Source organism: Azolla caroliniana, unplaced genomic scaffold, assembly GCF_043228905.1.
Source record: "Azolla caroliniana isolate FFs.n. ecotype wild unplaced genomic scaffold, voAzoCaro1.0.p SCAF_1, whole genome shotgun sequence".
Taxonomy (NCBI): domain Eukaryota; kingdom Viridiplantae; phylum Streptophyta; class Polypodiopsida; order Salviniales; family Salviniaceae; genus Azolla; species Azolla caroliniana.
Genome location: NW_028230436.1, coordinates 25,498,150 through 25,518,841, shown reverse-complemented (window position 1 = coordinate 25,518,841; position 20,692 = coordinate 25,498,150). Strand labels below are relative to the sequence as shown.

At 37.8% G+C, this 20,692-nt stretch overlaps 2 protein-coding genes across 3 annotated transcripts; one reads left to right on the top strand and one right to left on the bottom strand.

Annotated features, from left to right (window-relative positions):
- The first annotated feature begins 2,642 nt into the window (after positions 1-2,642).
- On the top strand, positions 2,643-7,985 carry LOC147869273 (Pseudouridine synthase family protein). Of its 2 annotated transcripts, none has more exons than XM_087327947.1 (2): positions 2,643-3,301; positions 7,139-7,985. In XM_087327947.1, the coding sequence occupies exons 1-2, from the start codon at positions 2,665-2,667 to the stop codon at positions 7,798-7,800; spliced, it is 1,299 nt and encodes a 432-aa protein (XP_087184073.1). In that variant the 5' UTR covers positions 2,643-2,664; the 3' UTR covers positions 7,801-7,985. The 2 variants fall into 2 exon arrangements, with proteins under 2 accessions (XP_087184073.1, XP_087184064.1); XM_087327938.1 differs by having other exon boundaries at positions 7,124-7,985.
- Positions 7,986-14,818: 6,833 nt separating this feature from the next.
- LOC147869272 (14-3-3-like protein GF14-C) lies at positions 14,819-16,887 on the bottom strand. The gene is made up of 4 exons (XM_087327958.1): positions 16,352-16,887; positions 15,590-15,712; positions 15,379-15,495; positions 14,819-15,140 (listed from the first exon to the last, which is right to left on the bottom strand). The coding sequence occupies exons 1-4, from the start codon at positions 16,865-16,867 to the stop codon at positions 15,120-15,122; spliced, it is 777 nt and encodes a 258-aa protein (XP_087184084.1). The 5' UTR covers positions 16,868-16,887; the 3' UTR covers positions 14,819-15,119.
- Positions 16,888-20,692: the final 3,805 nt, after the last annotated feature.

The window sequence follows — 20,692 nt, the reverse complement described above, 5'->3', positions numbered from 1 at the left end:
CTCTGTCGGGAGCGAGCTTGTCATCCCTCTATCCATTTCTTTTCTTTTCGGTCTGTGCTTTTCCAAAAGTTAGGGTTCATCTATGGAAATTGATGGTCGGCAACAAAGGTTCTCAACCCTTGCACTCTAAAACCATGTAAAAAGTAGCGTATGGAAGCTTGTAGATGAAACCAGCTTCACTTGATAGCAACAGAGAATATGCACAGGTTTAATGGAAAGCTTAGACACAAGAGAGAGTACGCGGTAGATACAAAGAGAGCAAAACAAACTCAATTCAAAATAATAACACACTATACATACAATGTCCTACTGAACACTTTTTGTACAAGTCCTTGAAAGGACTGACAAAAGTACTGACATGTACTTCAATGCTCATACGAGCGACTGACACTAACTCCAAGAAATATGCCTACGTACTAGGCTAGGATCGTAGACCTCTAACGGCCTACCCGTTACAATACGATCCAGTTCTTTGATCCAAACTCCGATCCAACTCTGGCTTATTCAGCCGATCCAGATCCGGTTGAGCTTGTTTGCTCAACAAAAATGACTCTAGAAGCCCGATTGTCATCATCCTATGCATGGATGATCTGGTCATTAGAGGTGAAAACCTAATTGACACCAACGATGTCAAGTCCCTCCTCTCCCGCAATTTCGAGATGACGGACATGAAAGAGCTCCATTACTTCCTTGGCATCGAGGTAATTCGAACTCTAGCCGACATTATGATCTCTCAACGACACTACATCCTTAACTTGTTATGCAAGTTCGGGATGACTGAGTGTAAGTCTGTGGCAACCCCTCTCGATCGGAACCTGAAGCTAACTGCCAACTCCATCACAGAAGAGCGCGAGCCGACTCAGTACCAACAACTAATCGGGAGCCTCATCTATCTCACAATCAATTGTCCCAACCTCAACTACACGATCGGTCTCCTTAGCCAATTCATGCAAAAACCACATGACATTCACTTGGATTGCACTAAGCGAGTGTTATGATACATGAGCGGCACAATGGATTGTGGCATTGTCTACAATACGGCAATGCCAATTCAAATCGATTGATTGGGCCAGCTACAGAGCCGATCGACGATCGACCTCCGGATTTGTTTTCTCCCTCGACAACGGAGTAATATCCTAAAGTAGCAAGAAGGAGTCAATTGTCGCTCTTTTGAACACAAAGGCTGAATACAGGGGCGCGGTTGTGGCTGCATGTGAAGCCATTTGGCTGAAGAGAATTCTTAAGGATCTGGGCATTCCCATCAATGATCAAATTCCCATGTATTGTGACAACATGAGCAGTATTTATCTGGCTCGGAACCCGGTGTTCCACGGCGCACAAAGCATATCGAGGTGCACTATCACTTCATCTAAGAGCGCGTTCAGGCTCGAGATGTCGACCATCAACATATCAACACGAATCTTCAGACAGCCGACATCTTTACAAAAGCCCTAGGAGACGACAAGCTTCGGCAATTCATGTCAGACCTTGGATTGATGATCCCTGACTTGCGAAGCTTGAGGGGGAGTACAAGAGAGAACCAGATACTGTCCAAACTAGGTACCTGCCGAAGCGGACATCAACCTAAAGGAGCCAACCCAAGTTGAGCTTTGAGGGGGTGTGTTGAGAATCAAGCTCAACCTAGACTAGTGTGTGAACACACCTTTGAGAATCTATGAGCACTCAAAGGTCAAAAGTCACCACTACTCTCTACACATTAACTATGTGTCATAAAATCATATTCTGTGACACATAACTAATGAGTTTCCACATTCCCCATGACCGATGAGCTTCAATAGTTAATGAAGAGAGAGGGTGACTATATAAAGCATCTCCCTCCTGCTATGTAATGTGTCGGTTAATCTCCTTTGTAATATACATCTTCTTGAGTATTCTATTTTCTATTATATCTTGTCTCTCTTCCCTCCTCTTCTCAAACACACATACACACACACAACACACATATCTAACCTATTCCACAGCATAGAATCATGATCGATTCTTTTCATAATGCATGTTGTCAAACTAAAGAGTCTGCCACATTGACCATATTAGTTACTACGACCATTGCCAATTCTTGAAAGCTAGTGGAAGTCTATCTCTTCGGATTTCATTGCAGATCTTTCGTTTTCCACGAATTGATGCCATTCTCATTGTGGTAGACCAGTTCACCAAGACGGTGCACTTCCTTCCATGCATCAAAGACCATCAATAGTCAAGAGACGACGCTCGATAAAAGGGCTCTGATTGGAGGGATGTTGAGTTGGAAGGGGAAGAAGTCATAGTAGATAAAAAGGACCAAGGTATGGATGGGCATTCCGATCGAACAAGGACATGAGTATTCTTCTTCATCAGGTCGTGGACACATTGGAGTGAAAGATTGGACCTCAAAAAGTTCCATTCTAAGTTTCCTCCATACATATTATGGTTAGGTTAGGCTTCACAGGTCCAAAGGGTCCCATTCCAAGTTTCCAACCCCTCCAAATCTATCCATGTCTAGGGTTAGGCTTCACATGCCCAAAGAGTCCCATTCCAAGTTTCCACCCCCTCCAAATCTATCCATGTCTGTGGTTAGGCTTCACAGGCCCAAAGAGTCCCATTCCAAGTTTCCTCCATACACATTATGATGAGAGATTCCCCCCCCCCTCTCCTCCAAATCTATCCATGTCTATGGTTAGGCTTCACTTTGTTTCATTCAGTATGAAACAGTCCATGTGCGTTGTGTTACCATCACTACCAATCAACCTTCTTTGCTTAGCAGCAGGAACAGGGGATTGCAAAGCAGGAAGAGGGGGAAGGAGAAGAAGTAACAGCAGCTTAAGCACAACCTATCGAAGAGATAGAAGGGCTCTGGCTTCTCCCCCTTTAACTTTGTGTAGACGGAACAGGGGATACTCTTTTTGCAAGGTCTACACAGTTATGAGACCTCTATGTAAACAAGAAGAAGAAGAAGAAGAAGAAGCAGGAGTACAAGCCATTGCTTCTAAGAGTAATGGTAGTGATGATAATAATGATGATGCTGTTGTCGCTGTAGATATGAACCAATGGCCAAAACCCCTCTCTCCTTTGTCTGGAGATATAGGCAAAGGTATTGAACTTCAAAGAGCTTTGAAAGCTGAAGCTTCCATGGCTTCTCAGCCGGCATTTTCTCCTTCAGATATAATCTACCAAGATGAATGGCTCTTTGTGATTAACAAACCTTCCGGGATCTATGCTGGCCATGTCTTGGAGACGGTCACATCCATGTTGTCTAAGAAGCAATGTGAAGAAGTATCAGAGGTAGTGGAAGAAGATTCCACAGGTTAGTATTCTCTATTTCATTTGATTATGTATAAATACATATGTGGATAGATAGGTATGAGATCATGATTGTTCCTTTTTCAGCTGAAGCTTTGGGGTTGATATTTTCTTGGTAATTGCATTGAAAAACGTTTCTAATTATTGTAAAAGAAAAATTTGCACCACTCAAATAAATGGTTGCATTTTTCATTGAGATAGCCACTTACAAATTCCGTAATAAGCACAGATACATACATTGATTGTGGATTGCCTATTATTGTCCAGAACTATAATTCTACAACGGATCGTGACACAAAAAAATTATAGCAAAGTTTCCATGATTCTACAATCGCACCATTTTTGTCTCCTCTCCCATTTTGTATGCATTAGATTTATGATTGAAAAGAAAATTCAGCTTCCTGAACTTTCAAAGCCTTGACACCAATCTGAGTGGCAATCTTGTCCTACATTTGTAAACACAGCTGAAAAGTTCATCTCAATAGTAGGAAGTGTAACTGACTGAACTACACCAACGGAACACCTTTCGCTTCACAATACTCATATCCCGGGAGACTTGATCCCAAGGATGATGCAAATGCTGCTCGTTTCTTCTTCTTCAAATGGCCATATTACTAGCTATTGCTGGTCATTCAGCAAGGACATGTAATTTCCAATAAGAAAACATGTATTTACAAATAGCATTATCCATCCAACCTAGGTGTAAACATGATACACCTGGGTTGGAGAGATAACACTATGTGTAAACACATGCTTTTTTAATCGGGAATTAGTTCCTCACCGGATGACCAATAGCAACATTTCCCAATAATAATTATCCCTTTCACATTTTTCTTATAGTTTTGTGCATAATAAAATAATTTTCTCTTCTTCATCAGTCAAAAGCTCTCTTCTTTGCAATATAGATTCAAATATGTTAAGAGCTATGGTGAAGAGTATTCACCTGATGAGAACTTATGGAGCTCATATTCAACTTTTTAGCAACTTTGAAGTTCTTATTTTAGCTCTGAGCCATGTTGGTTCAAATGCGAGGAACTATGCTGATGCTGAAAGGAAAATGATATTGTACTCATCAATGCAAGCTTGTAGATGATTTCCATGCAACACCAAAGAAAATCTTTTCATCGAGTGAGGGATAGAGTAGTAGGAGGAAATTCATGGGCAGACAAAACCCAGGGCATTTGTAAGGAGATCTACACACTTGTTTGCCAATATAAAATAGCTTCTCATATCCAATGGGATCTAGTATGAAATGGTATTGGATCTCAATATTCTTGGTCCGCCAATGGACATAGGCTTTGGCTTAATAGCAATGCAACTCCAACTATCAGATGTTTTTCCATGTTGATTCCCCACAATCATTATTTTTAAATCTGACAAACTACAGCAGCCAGCCACACTCTTTCTTTTCTGGCATAATTGGGCACCTTGTACTCTGCTTCCATTTAGGACACCGAAATACTTGACCGCACCTTGTACTCTGCTTCCATTTAGGACACCGAAATACTTGACCGCACCTTATTTTTCATGGAAAGTATGTTGAACCCATGAAACTATACCTGGCCAGGAAGTAGACCTTCTGTATTCTGGATCACCAGTCCAATTAGAATCACAATATTCTGCCAACTTAGAACCTTCACCAAGGTTGATGCCTATTTTGAGGTACCTTGCACAAATCCTGGAGACGTCTGACCAAAGTCCAATATTTGTCCACTCTCCCCACTTCTCCAATCCCAGTCTTCATCAGTTTCATGTTGGCCTCCATCATCATTTCAGCCCATTGTGGTCTAAGTGACAAATATTTCTGTCCCTTTGGTACACCTCTAATCATAGATGGAAGTGCAACAGATCCAGATCAATCATATTTGGAACTCAGTTTCCACTTGAACTGACAAAGATCTTCTTCCATGGTGCCGATGAAGGCTAGGTCATTCCATTGAACATGATAATTGTTATCTACTTACCTTGCATTGTCAGCTGGAACCTTTGAATCTTCTTCTTCTTTGGAGAACTATCCCATATAGACTGCTCTGAAAATCTCAAGAACATTCTGTCTAAATCCAGCAGCTCAAATCGCAGTGGTTGCTCCCCGAATCTCCATGTATAATTTTAGATGTTACATTCATATGATATACGTGCCAGTTCCATGCCATGGATAACTAGAATTGCCCCAATGGGCCAATCCTTGAATTGGGCCGATGATTCTCAATTTCAAAATCTTTTTTATGCACATACCCTTTTCCCATTAATGTTACCTCTTATTCATCCTTTGACCTTTTACTTAGTCTTTCAACTAAGTTTCATGCTCAGTTATATGGTATATTTTCTAGCTCAGGCTCTATAGCTTTCTTCCACCGAGGGTCCTTCAGTGCTTTGTCCACTGAACTTGACTTCGTATGAACTTCAAAGATTTCCTCCATTACTGTGTAATTACAATTTGATCCACTGTTGGTTTAGCCATGCTTGCTTTTTGAATCTCCTTGAGCTTTCACAATATCCTCAATCTGCAATCTTGATCCAATCACAGGGAGCCGACTTGCCCATTTCAGCAGGGCCTTCCTTCTTGAGCTGAATTGGGTTTTTCATGGCTCATCAGAATGTCAGGCTGATCATCGTCTCCTGATTGTGGCATTTCCTACTCTTCTACTAATGTCTATTCCTTCTTATATCTCAGATCTTTCACTTACGCGGCAAGTACACCTTCATTGAATTCCATGTCCTGATTGAGTATGGCTTCTTTAGTTGGATGATAGAATCTGGTGGCTTTAGACTACGACTATATCTGATGAAGGTGAAGTTTCTGCTTTTAAAGTTCGTCTTAATCCTACACTTGTGAAGCAAATGCTTATACATTTGAATATAAGAAAAACCTCCTGGATATCCAAGTTTTCCAAAGATGTGTAACCTAATCTTTCTTCCCTGGATAGGGCTCTAGTGGAGTCATGCTCTCCAGAGCTGATATGAAGCAAATGCTTATACATTTGAATATAAGAAAAAACTCCTGGATATCCAAGTTTTCCAAAGATGTGTAACCTAATCTTTCTTCCCTGGATAGGGCTCTAGTGGAGTCATGCTCTCCAGAGCTGATATGAAGCAAATGCTTATACATTTGAATATAAGAAAAAACTCCTGGATATCCAAGTTTTCCAAAGATGTGTAACCTAATATTTCTTCCCTGGATAGGGCTCTAGTGGAGTCATGCTCTCCAGAGCTGATATGAAGCTCTAGTTGAGGATGTAGACCATGATGCTAATTGCGTCAACCCTGTAAGGAACAGGCAGTTAACTCATATAATAAAACATTAGACCATCTTGATTATGGCCCAATTCTTCTGTTCTGCTACCCTGGTCGGTTGGGAGTATGTATATGAAGCCATCCTTGTCCTATAGGGCACTTCAGGAAATAACGAACATTTGAAGGGACATTTGGGAAAATAAAGAAAGGCTCAGGTATTTGCGAGTTTTTTGTTATATTCAAATGTGATCAGGAATTTATGCACGAGTCAAAACATGATTATAGAAATTTTGCCTGTCAAATGAAATGTAAAAGTCATTTTATGCTCCTCGTGAGTCGTCAAAGTTTTGTAGATCACAAAACCATAAAATTGAACATGCACTTAAAGATTGTGCCCCACAAGGAAATGTCCTGGGACTGTTATTGTGGTGTTTTTTAAAGACTTTCTCCATGGAAGAATGAGCAGCTCATATGGCCATGCAATTATACATCTTTGAGAAATCATTCATTTTGTGAACTTTTATGTGTATGGTGCTCAGCTTTTAAGGCCACTTGAATTTTTGGCATTGATTTGGGACATGCACTGAAACAGAATCTTACAATGTAGGATCATGTCCACCTCTGCCACATTTGCATTTAGCAAACCGTTTGGATCGTGATACATCTGGAGTCATGATTGTTACAAAATGCAAAATTGTGGCTGGCAAGCTGACCCGGATGTTTCAAAACAGAAAAGCAAAAAAGACTTACATAGCACTCTGCATCGGAAAACGTCCTGCATGGAATGAAATCTATGTGGAAACAGGTCATGGTCGCTCAAGATGGGGTGCGTGGCGTGTCTACGCAAACGAAGATATAGGGCGAAAATTACCCGAAAAGGCGTCTGTGAAGGATATGGCGACACGGTTCAAGGTTTTGTCAATCAATGGAGAAATGGTGCCTCAATCTCAGGCAAGTTCAGAGGATGAGCAATTTTGTGAGAGAAGAGTAGCAGAAAGGGGTCAACCATATGAGAATGTATTGCCTTCTGGAGACGAAATCATATTAAGAGCGTTCCCAGTGACTGGACGGACGCATCAAATTCGGTTGCATTGTCAGTTTCTTGGCATCCCTCTCCTAGGGGATGTCAAGTATGGAGGTCCCCTTGTTTGGAAAGGGGTAAGCTATGAAGCTCACACCTTGCATGCAGAAAGCATGTCATTTCGGCACCCTGTAACTAACGAGGAGTTATCACTCTTAGCACCTGTGCCCAAATGGGCAGTTCTTTGACTCTCAAAAGATGTACAATTTTTAATAGGTGATCTAAAATTTACACCTCAAACATGTTTTTTTCATACATATGTATACTAGTTGAGCATGTTTCGATAAAGATTGTGTGTGCTTTGAATTAGATACTCAAGTATAATTTAACATTATACGTAGTACATAATTAGTAATCATTATTGCTGGCCGAACTACTTGAGTCTGTCACCAATAACCAAAGTTATGTGGATAACCTGATATCTGACTTGAAAAACTAATTGTAGCAAATTACAGTATGCTTGTTGTGTATGATTATTCTATGGTGTGTAAAATCTAGTTAACCACCCAAAGCAAAGCAAATTCTTTTATATACAAATGATTGCCCTTTGTGTGGTAATAATAACACAGCTTTGATTTTATTTTCATGAAGAAAGATATTACATCAATATCAATAAACGTCCAGATTCCAGAAGTTGCACAAGAAATTGCTTTACCTGCATGGTACTACTGCCTTTTTTTTAAAAGTTCTAGCTATCAACTTAAGTCAATAACTCAGTTTACAGTAAAACTACTACACCTTATAAAAAAACCAACAATAAGATATAACTTTGTTCCATATGGCATGAAACATCAATTGTTGCAATTCTGCATGTTGAACGTCACATTTCATGCTATCCAAAACAAAATTTAAGATAGTGCATGACCTCTGTCCAAATTCTGGTAATTATATGAGGAGGCCTTTTTGTCATATTTTGGAGTACCTTCCAGCACATTGCCTTCCAAATATACCGAATCATAATACTACTTACAAATAGCCATATTTCAATTTTACTGGTCAATATTTTTTGATTCAGGGGTATATTTGTTTTTTTACATGAGAACATTTCTTGGAAAAATAGCATTTGCAACATCCTCCTTCTCATACAACATTGGTTGCCCTTGTACAACTTTTCACAATACCACTACCCATGTATACACCACTTGAGGATATATTGCAATTAATATTCTAAAGATTTGTTTCCATATTTCCATTGCAAAATCACAGCTCCACAAACAATGGTTCGCAATCTTGACTGGGTGCATACAAAAATCACACATATTATATGTGTTCCCAACTTTTCTCCATGCACCAACCTTTATAGTTCTATAAATCAATCAATCACTGTATAAAACACACAATTTTCCTAGTTATTTTTATTCCCCACAACCATTTCCAAAATTGCTTGAGTTGTTGTGGAGAAATTTCATCATTCGAGAAAACGTTTGCAATTGGTTCTTTCCTCAACCTAGCACATAATATTTTCCTTTTGATCTTCATTGAATGCTGAAAAAAAGGCACATGTTTTATCTACTCTTGAAATAACACTATCAAATAAAGTTCTCCAGGATCCCAAGTTTACCTCGTCATTGGTCTCCTTTCCATAATCTAGACGAGAAAAGATTCATCTTTTGTGGATCTAGATCTAAGAACCACTTCAATCCATCATTTGCAACCACCCTCACCTCTTTATGTAAACAACAACAAAATAACTCATTTTCTACGTGTACATAACCTACCATCATAATGTACATCAAAAGTCAGAAAGCCTACTTCCCTAAAATATCCCTAGACTCCATCCAATGGAGTTAAGAGACCTATCCAATTACATGTAGAAGGTCCAATGTGCATCTACACATTATATGGCTTGTCTCACAAAAATCTTTGTCATTCATCCCCTCATCTTAGCTAGCACCAAAGTTCTTTTGCCCATAGATTAAACATAAATTCTCTCCAATCACCTATAGATTGTGCTAGACCTCAATCCAATTTTGCCCATGCGCATCATGCACATCTTCCAAGCACATGTCCCTTATACTCAGTGAAGATGGGGAACTTCAACAACTTTAGTTCTCTACACTTCTTAACACATGTTTGATGTGTATGAACATTGCAAAGATAGAGAAAGATGTCAATGTTAAAGATGATGGAATATGTTTTATCTCCAAAGCAATACCTAAGTTTAATTGATATAAACTATTACATGCTTGTAAACACTCACGAAGTTTTCTTAATATTGATGTAGTATTTTTTTTTAATTATTCCATGAACTTACTTGAAGCCAAGCCTCACATAACCTGGCAGTGCCCAACTTAACTTGATTATTGTTACATAATAGGTTATCATGTTGGATTGTAGATTCTTCGAGATTAAATGTGCCCTATGAAATGTCTAGAAATTATTACATGGATTGAATAATTGAGCCTAAGCTTCTACGTATATTGCCTATCCCCATGGCAATATAATTCAATTCATCAAAGCAAAAAGACGATTCACACGATTTATCATACTTCAATTGAAGGTTTTCATCATCCTTCATACAAACCAAAGGTAGATAAGTGCAAAACCTTTGGATTCAACCACAACCGTCAATAGCTTAATTGTGGGATATGCTTTGGTTATATGCACAACTACCACTTAGTAGGCTTATGTGGGACCCAGGGGGGTGGTTCTGGACCAATCCCATGATGGATCCATTGCAAAAATTCCATTCTTTCAATACAACGTGAAATTGGGCTCATGTCTAAGAACATTCCAACTCCTGTAGCTCAAAAGCACTAGAATAAGTGGGGTGTTTCGAGCATTCATTTGAAGGCATATTGGACATGGGTTTGGTCTTTCAAGGGACCAACCAAATATATTCTCTTCAAATGGCTTTTACTACATGTAGCACTACAAGTAGGTCAGTCATTGAAAGGAGATGTGGCAACTAATCTTAGACAATGTTGTTATTGCGGTGTTGTTATTGCAGAAAACTACCAAGCATGCGGCTCAATAGCCCAATAGGTATGGAATAAAGTTATCTCTTTATTCCTAACAATTAATGCAGGCTACCTCTTCTCTTGGGGATCAACGGTATGGGGGTTCTCCATTCCAATCTCCTATTGTATGAAGCAGATGATGCTCAGGAGGCTATGAAAGTCATCAACATACATCTAATTATTGTCTCCCCTTTTCAGCAACCTCGTAAGCAAATGCGTGCTGCCCATGTATGGAAAACAGTATCTACGATTACATTATGGATATTATGGAAGTATCGTTGTAAAAGACGATATGAGTCCATAATTCCTCTTCTCTCATATATATTGCCGGAATTATGGGGGAGCTTATTGGCGGTTGTGTGGGGGCAATATGACAATATGCCAAGCTCTTCGGAGAATGTTCTGAAGAAAAAGAAAAAATTATTGCAATTATGGAGGAAGTTGCCTCTGTTCACGGTCTCCTCTAAAGGACCGTTATGGAGATATCAACAACCTTGGTCCTTGCCTTGACCATTTCTTTTGTATATAATACTCTCTGATTTTACATTTTTGTAGCCCTCCGGCACTTTTCTTAATACTAATGAAGGATGATGAAAACCTTCATTGATTGCATGGGGATTTGTACTAATATAATATCCATGTAACCGAAAGAAGAAAATTCCAATTGAAAAGACTTGACATGCAAGTGTGGTGAGGATGATGTACAACAATGTTATGATTTCTTCATTTGGGAGTGAAGAATTCATAATCAATCGTTTGATGCCGTAGTAAATAACTAGATAAAAACATATTCATCTATATGTGTGATCTAGAAATGACAATTTAAATTATGATAGACAATGGGCAAACCTAAATTGTTAATATTGTCATCTATTATTGACAATTTTCTTGCTAGATACTATTTTGTTGATGACACGAAATGTATGCCAATGTCACCACTAATTAAGCACTAATTAAGTAACAACAAACTTTAAACACCAAAGCATGGATGAATGGAACATTAGCACAAACATCAGCCTTTGGGATACAAAAAGAAGTACTTGAACTAAATGAGGAGCAAAATCCAAGGGAAACATGTGAGTAAGGGGTAAATTTGTGCTCTAGTTGCAAGAAAAGTACCACTCAACCTGAAATATTAGCATCAAGATTTCCATGCCTTATTAATGATAAATAAAGTTTAACATAAGTTTCAATAATATATGTGTAGTAGAATTACTAATGTTCTGTCTGCACAACATTTCACTCGAATTCAAATAAATAAAGGCTTGACTAGTTGCCAATTTTCTCTTTGCTAATTTCCTCCTTATATGTAGTTTGAGTATTGAATCCCAAAGTGGTTTGACGCATTTTCTAATAGCAACGAATCGACTTTCAAGGACCCACTGACTACATGGAGTCACATGAGATGCATAAGTGTTGCAATGACTTGACGACCATACAGTTGATTATAAGGCACCATATGCATAATAATAGGCTTTAGAACGATTTTCCATAGCAGCCACTGTTATGAAAAGATTAGTCCATTTCATTTGTCAATGGCGTCAATGATCTCTAAGAGAAACATAAAGCAACTACTGCTTTCTTTAGAAACTTTGAAATGTTTGCTTGATGTGTCCTAGACTAGTGATGTACTTAAGCAATTTGTCCCCTTGGGTGACCCATTATCAAATGTTGATGAGTTGGAACATGTGAATTCAAGCATTTTGCGTTTGAAATCTGAAAGCATTTTTAAATTAATCCATATTGAAGGGCTTTCATTATTCTTCTAATGCCCATATTAAACTCCACCAGTTAAGGGAGTGAATTCAAGCATTTTGCATTTGAGATCCAATCACATTTTTTTAAATTGTTCCAACTTTATGGGCTTTCCTTATCCTTCTAGTGCCACTAATAAACCCCACTAATTTAGGGACTGAGCTTGACAAGCATTTTGCATTTGAAATCCAATCACACTTTTTTAAATTGATCCAAATCTAAGGGCTTTCCTTATTCTTCTAGAGTCCATAATCAATCCCACCATTTAAGAGAGTGCATATACAATATGGTATATCATTATGTATAATACCAATTGAGTACATTTTCCATGATTTTACCAATGCCCATAAAGTCCAACCTCAAAGGTAATTCATGCATGGTAGCCTATATAATTGTATATGAATGTGTAGTTTGTGTTCAATTACAAAAACTTTAGATGGTCATTGACACACAATAATGCATAACATATTATTTAGAAATGAACACAAGTAAATTCCTCACAGTTGATTGATATCTATGTTGGTCTCCTATAGGTATTTTCTGAAACATCTCTAACTAGGATGTTCCTTATTAAAATCTTGTAATTCTCAAGCAAGCTTGGTATCATATCTTTAGTTTTTGTCTTCAAATATTTACATCCAACCTTTAATAGTAATAAAACAAAGTTGGAGAATGATTTCATTCCAATGCAAGTCTTGTATTGTAGCCCAAGTGATCACGAGAAAGAAAGAATAGAATCACAAAGAAGTACCTTTATAGTCCTTTCATGTAGATTGATTTCACAACGTAACAAACATATGATCACATGCTTGAAAACATTCAACTTACATGCTCAATGTGACAATGCAAAAAACCCATCAAAATATCAATTTTATATTTGGCAATGATGATCATAACACATGAATTATGAGTGTTTCTTCTTTTACCATTTTACTAATCTTAGGCATCATGACAATATGCATGATTGGCCCAAACTCTATAATGACAAGTAGGAATACAACCTATAGACATCCTAATGTGTTTTAAATATAGCAATTCATATTTAGGCTATGTTTAGAAATTAGAAGTACATCATGATACCATCATTTGGTTCAAAGTCTTACCATTTCTATAACACATGTGAAATGTTTTTCCGTACAAGTCCGTATTGTATGTTTTCCTCGAAGTGTCATTGTTCAATATCTTTTTAGGGTTAGTATAGATCCAACCCTCTATATGTAAATATATCACAATTTGTTCTATTAAGTTAGTGTGGCACTAATTAAATAAAATATGATGACAATTCAATGTGATTAATGTTCTAATGTGCACTTTCACTAGCATTGTGGTTAGTATTGTATTTAATATTTTGATTATATCCAATTGTATATGAGAGGCATAAGGTGATGTGTTTAAACTGCTAAGAATAAATCCTAATGTGAAGGGACAAGCGACCTCAATATTTCCTACAATCATGAGAAATCCATATAATTGAATATAATGAATCATGTTTCTTTGCCAAGATGTCACCAAACCCCAATAATACTAGAGAAAAGCAAGTATGAATATTTTTCCATACAAGTGCATAAGAAATTGCATGACATGATACATATCCCTTTTGAGCGAAGCCTTTGGTCACAATCTTATCATGAATCTTTTTGTGGTTGAGCTATATAACTTATCACTCTAAAGATGCAAACATAAGTAACAATCATCTCACATTTCATCTTGAAGGGGAAGGTCTTGTCAATAGTAAGACATTTCACATACTTTCAAAATCAGATGCAAAAAGGTGAAGTGAGACATGTGAAAGGGTCTAAAAAGACAATGATGGTGATCAGATTTTTTTGTCCAAGAAAAGTTGGATTGACAACTCCTTTTCAAAGTGCCCAATTGGGTTTGTTCAAATTAAGTCACGTTGATTTGATCAAGTTTTTTGAGATAACTAGAAGCAAGTTTTGAATTCTAAGAAAACCTGTGATGCACTTCACTATTACAATGTTTTCCAACTCAACATTAGAATTTACTGCAACTTTCCTTTTACTTTATATCCACCAATGTTTTTTCAAACTTCTCATCACACCCCTGACTGCCACATTATGTATATAGAACACTTCCATATCCATGCACTGTCAAGATTTTTGTTGTGCACATGTATATTTGAACATAGGCATGTTAGTATGTGCTCAGATTGAACTCAAAAGTAATGTAAAATTGTTATTCATAGGCATAGCAATCAAACAAAAGTAGGCAGTAACACTTAGCAATTAGTTCTCTTTTACAACTGCATTGGACAAATGAAGAGGTGGATGTTGATCAATCCGAATTTTGATTTGTTTTGGGAAATCCCTTCAATTAAAATGAGAATTATCTACTTCAGTATTGGTAACTTCAAACTCCTCCAATAATTTATACCTAGTGAATGCATTAGATACTTTTCCGTATAATCAACGTGCTCTTTACTTAATTATGAATCACCTAGTTGGTATTACCACACTTGAATTAGCGTGAATACAGTAATGCCAACATTATACTGATTTAAATGACACAAAAACCCTACATTTTTATGCTTATCCATTTTCCAAATGGAATGGAAAAAGACTGGCATAACATTAGGAAGTAAATGGTAGGGCAGAAGGATCTCCATGACCAAGGATACAAATCACTAGCTCCCCCTGGAATGGTGGTTGTTTTCATTTAAATTAAGTTCTGAAAAGCCATTCAATACCACATTGTTCTTTATCCTACATTGCATGCTCATGGTACATATGTAGCATGCTTCAAATCCGCTAAACATTTCGAAACATCTGCAATCATTGGTCATCACCCTGTTCCTGATGACAAGAAAAAACCAAGATCACCCATGTGAATACAAATTAGTCCTTTCCAATCAATATATAACCCATGTACATGTGCATATAAGTTACTTTCATCAATGAATCAATCACTTATCATGGAGAATTTAACGAGAAAGATTACCAATTAAAACTCATTAAACATAATCAAATACATTTTGTCGGTCCCCTACACTATGCTAAAAGAACCAACATAAAAGGACTATATCTATCTTACCTGCATATCAGATGTCCAAAGTGTTAGATTGTCACGTAAAAGCTGCATAATAAGAGTACTATCCTTGTATGAATCTTCACCAACGGTATCAAGCTCCGATATAGCTTCATCGAATGCCTGAATAATCCAATACATAGTGAAAGAGGGAAGTTTAGAAAATATATATAGTGAAAGACAAAGGTTATCAAATCGACACATTAATTTAGTTTACCTGTTTTGCAAGGGCACACGCCTTATCTGGCGAATTCAAGATCTCGAAATAGAAGACCGAAAAGTTCAAAGCCAATCCTAAGCGAATCGGATGAGTTGGAGCAAGCTCTGCAAGGGCAATATCCTACAACAGAGAAACAAACATAAGAATCGTACATGAGTATTTTCATGAAACATTATGATTATTTACCTCCATTATATGCACAAGGATCACTTTACAACCCTAAGCACCACGAACGAACACACTTAGAAAACGTTCCTTTATTTCACACAAGATTCTGCACACCAACACCACCATGCCTATTCACAATGTTATAGGATTATATCTAAACTAAAATGAGAACATTATCATATAAAGATTTTATAGAAGCTTATAGACATCTACAGACCCTGCAGACGAAGGGTGGAGAATGCAAATGATATATGTATGTATGCATGTATGTATGTATGTATGTATGTATGTATGTATGTATGTATGTATGCATGCTAGAAACACAAATGCATGGAATGCATACACACATTCCACGTGCATGTATGTGTGTGTATGCATGGATGCATGGATGCAATACATGTGAAGCCAATCAAGAGAAACTGGCCACAAAACGAAAAACCCATGTCAGAAATGAAGACAAAAAACTACACAGGAAACAAGACTACATGGAAACAGAAACTGTTTTATTTTTATTTTTTTTTTAATTAAAAGAATTTGTGAAAAAGGAAATATATGTAAAATAGAGGCAAAAAAGACAAGAATTTGTGGAACCTGGGCCTCCTTGTAAGCAGACATGGTGCTCTCAGCACAAGCTTTCCTTTCAGCACCACTCTTGAACTCGGCTAGGTATCGATGGTAATCTCCTTTCATCTTGAGGTAGAAGACTTTGGATTCTGCTGAGGAGGAGGAGGGAACGAGATGCATGTCCAGGAGGTTGAGGACGCCATCGCAGACTTTGTCGAGCTCGGATTCGATCTTGCGACGGTATTCCTTCACCACGCCGCCATGCTCCTCGTTACCTTTGCCTTCCTCTCTGTGCTCGATGGATGCCACGATCCTCCACGAAGCTCTCCTGGCCCCCACCACGTTCTTGTAGGCCACCGACAGCAGGTTCCTCTCCTCTAATGTCAGCTCGCTCCTCGCCTCCAAGCTCTTCGCGACCTTCTCCATGAACTGGACCATCTCTTCGTACCGCTCCGCTTGCTCCGCGAGCTTAGCGAAGTACACGTTCTCTTCTCTGGAGCCCTGGGAAGAAGGGGGAGGGGGAGCGGAGGTCTCAGGATCCATGGTGAGTTGGGGGGGAAGGGCCTATATTCTGGGTCTTTTGAGCGGGCGAGCGACAGACAGACAGACAGACAGACAGAGAAAGAGGCAGTTAGGGGGGTAAACCCTAGAAGCTTATGTGTGTCTTAGCAGAGATGAAGAAGGAACAGAGGAGCTTAAAACATGAAGAAGAAGTAGGAACAGGGGAGCTTAAAACATTGAGAAGTAGGAGGAACAGGGGAGAATTTGGAGAGAGAGAGAGAGAGTGTGTGTGTGTGTGTGTGTGTGTGTGTGTGTGTGTGTGTGTGTGTGTGTTGTGTGAGCCCAGGACTTAGAAAGATCCGTACAGAAGTCTCCATCTTATCCTCCTTCTCTCTCTAGAGCTAGACATTTATATACATATGTATATGTGTATGTATGTATATGTATGTATATGTATATGTGTATGTATACAGTGTATGTATGTATATGTATGTATATGTATATGTGTATGTATGTATATGTATGTATATGTATATGTGTATGTATACAGTGTATGTATGTATATGTATGTATGTATGTATGTATGTATGTATGTATGTATGTATATGTACATGTACATATGTATGTATGTAGTTCATTAACATGGGGGGGGAACAGAGTCTTGATTCGTGCTTGCATCGCCTGCCCTTTTGCTCGATTTGATACCTTCGTATCTCAGCAAAGTGTTTTTTTCGCATTTTGTTTCTTCTCACAATTGCCATTGGCTCGATCGACACATGCCTCCTCCGTTATGTAGAGACTTGGCTCAATCGGTTAGGGTTGTCCTTGTTTTATTCCTCTTTTTTGCAGAGATGATTGTGAGTTGTACTATACGAATGGCGAGCATTTACGTATCAACATCACTCGATAGGTTGTTCGTGCTCTCTCATACATTGACCTCGTCTATTAGTGTATGTACGTGTTGGAAAGTGATGGTAGGGCATTGATAAACTCAAAGTTCCACTTGCCACGTTAGTGATTGCTACAATTCTCGTCCATATACCAAGTCTATTGGAATATATCTCAAAGAAAGGTGGCTCTTGGCCTCCCTATTACCTAGTCTCTTTTGTGAATGGAACTTGCAAATAACCCAAGTGCAAGTTAATTTGTCCACTGGGTTGTAAGAGGCACAAGATTCCAATGATACCATGATGGCCCTTGTACAATGCTTGGTAGTCTCATACAAATCCACCTCGACATTCATTTTAAATATTGGTCCTCCTTGAGTTTTCCCCAACATTTAGATCATGACTCGTAACCATCTCTCATATTCTAAATAAGTTTAGAGTGGTTACAAGTTGTTAATGATGTCCAAGTAGGGGGTCCACACATGTCGCATTTTTATTCTTAGGAATTCGTAGAAATACTATATGGTATGTGGACAGGAATGTTGTAAGAGTGCAATCAAATTATAATATAATTTATGAATTCCATTGAGCTCATTGTGTCTATTTTGTGTTAGGTAATACAATTATACAAGTTTACAACTATACTATTTCATGTAAATTCTACCCTTTACCCTAAATGACGTTGGAACAAAATAGATTATGTGAGATATTCTTAACAATGAAAATAAATCAAGTGGAAACAACCTTTATTGCCCCATTGATTAACCCTTCCCCCTCTTTCATACATGGTCTTTTTAGGTGTATACAAGTGCCATATGGCCCTCATGCTAGTTTTCCCTCCCCTTTTAAATAACCCTTTGCCCATATTACCCTTTCTTGACACACTATTACACACATTTGGATTCGTCTAACCACAATGCACATCGTGTGCTAAAAGCATCAAAACATCTCATAAGCTAGAGGAAACAATCCACAAAAAATTGCGAAGGAACTTCAGGACAACACAAACATCTCATTGAAGCTAGACCAAGAGAGAAGAGAAGAGGGAGATGGAAGTAAAAGTGGAGAAACCCATGGAACATTATCTTTGGACACAAACGAAGAGTTGCCAAGGAGAATAATGGTATTCCTTAGTAGAGTAAATAACCATATGTATATATTAGTGCGGTATGGATTTGATATAGGATAAGACACACGTGCTCATGAGAAGGTTCTAGCATAGGAAGTTAGGATTGAAATAGTTGTAACTTGGGAATAACAAAAGGATAAGTCTCATGAAATACCATGTACCCATTACAACCTTAACATTTTATCTACAAAAGCATGGTTGGGCATGTTAATTATGATTTGGATTTTATTATAATAAAAACTAAGGCAATTAATGTAATCTCATTGTTAATCATATAAATTATGAGGATACATTATTGTATGCATGTCTAAATGTATCCAGCAAGTATAATTAAGTCGAGTCACTAAGTGTGATACATAAGTCAATGATTTGGTCACATAGACATAGCACCATGATGCAACTATTTGTGTGATACTCAAAGCCGTAGCTTCGTGTCCAAATCCTCATGGGCAATCAATATTTCAAATTTCATCCTCCATTGTCATAAGTTTCCCCTTCCCTCTATACCTCATGTTTCAATATTTCTACCCAAAACCATTCCACCTCATTTAAATTAAATTGTCCCTAGCATCATAAAAACAATTATAAATATTTTATAGATTTTGTTGCAAATTCTTCATTCACATCACATGTTTTGGCATCATCTCACAAACATAAAAGGTACATTGTAGGTAAGTTAAAACACCTTGTTCATGATGGGCAAAGTCATACTCCACCCCATTCAAGCATCAACTTGTCGTTTTGTACTTACTACTTATCTCTAATTCAATATCTACATAATTATGGCCCATGTCATATTTATGTAGCACTACTCCGTGGCCCATACCACCATGGCATACTCTCATTATTTGGCCGCATTCAAGCCTATCATGAACCTGGGAATAAACTTCCAAAAACCTACACATAAGAGACCAAGAAATACTGAAAAATAATCATGAAACTATATTGAAGATAATGATATCTACAACGACATGAAGGGCACAACATGACAAAGGAAACCCAACAAGAGAATCTCATAATTGGGGTTGAACTTGAATGTCGGATCAATGTTTGAAGGCTCCTTTATATTTTGTGGGGATTGCTTCTTTCTTGCCTAATATGCACGTGGGATACTTCTAATGACCACTATTATATGTATGATATCCATATGCACAACTTCTAATAGATAAAGCACAATGGGGGTGGATACTAGCATGGTAAAAAGTGATGAGATCACGAAAATCCACTAATGTGTAGCCACTAAAAATAGTGGAACCCCAACACAGGGGAACAACATACAAGATATATTTTTGTTAGAAGATTGATAAGTGTTCGTTTTGAATTCTTTATTTATGGGTTTGATAGTCTCACGACGTGCCATAAATCAATGCATAGACCCTTTCAATAGTTTCCTAGCATTTAAAGGATGATTTTCTTCCTTTTAATTATGTATGTAGTGGTTAGGAGTCGTAACTTACCGGTGTCCACCGAAGAGAACTCGTGTAGTTTTCTTTTTGTTAGCACTTAGAAATACAAAATTGTATGCAAAGTAGCATTATTGTGTCTGTTGCACGTTATTTTAAATTAATTAAGTAATCAACTAGATATTATTTAATTAGAGATGAAGCTTTAAATGTTTGTGAAGTAGTGATTAAGATTCTCTTAGTTTAGTGAAAAAACAGATAATTTCCTCATTGTTTGCGGTTAAAGCCTTGTGATCAAACATGCACATTTAGGAGGTGTGTTGAAAGTTGTAACCTCTTTGGGAGGAAAATCTTTTCCTATGGAATGAAATACAAATTAAGTTGTGCGCTTAGCCTTGTGAACCAATATATAATATCATCTCTACCCTTAAGAACTTGTTTCTAAGCA

Bases quoted from the DNA above. Each gene is read 5' to 3' on its own strand.
- LOC147869273 (XM_087327938.1), top strand. From the start codon at position 2,665: ATGTCTATGGTTAGGCTTCACTTTGTTTCATTCAGTATGAAACAGTCC. The intron at 3,302-7,123 runs GTTAGTATTCTC...GCACTGAAACAG, and splicing joins AGTGGAAGAAGATTCCACAG to AATCTTACAATGTAGGATCA.
- LOC147869272 (XM_087327958.1), bottom strand. From the start codon at position 16,867: ATGGATCCTGAGACCTCCGCTCCCCCTCCCCCTTCTTCCCAGGGCTCC. The intron at 15,496-15,589 runs GTAAACTAAATT...TGGATTATTCAG, and splicing joins CGTGTGCCCTTGCAAAACAG to GCATTCGATGAAGCTATATC. The intron at 15,141-15,378 runs GTAAGATAGATA...TCTTGTCATCAG, and splicing joins TTTGGACATCTGATATGCAG to GAACAGGGTGATGACCAATG.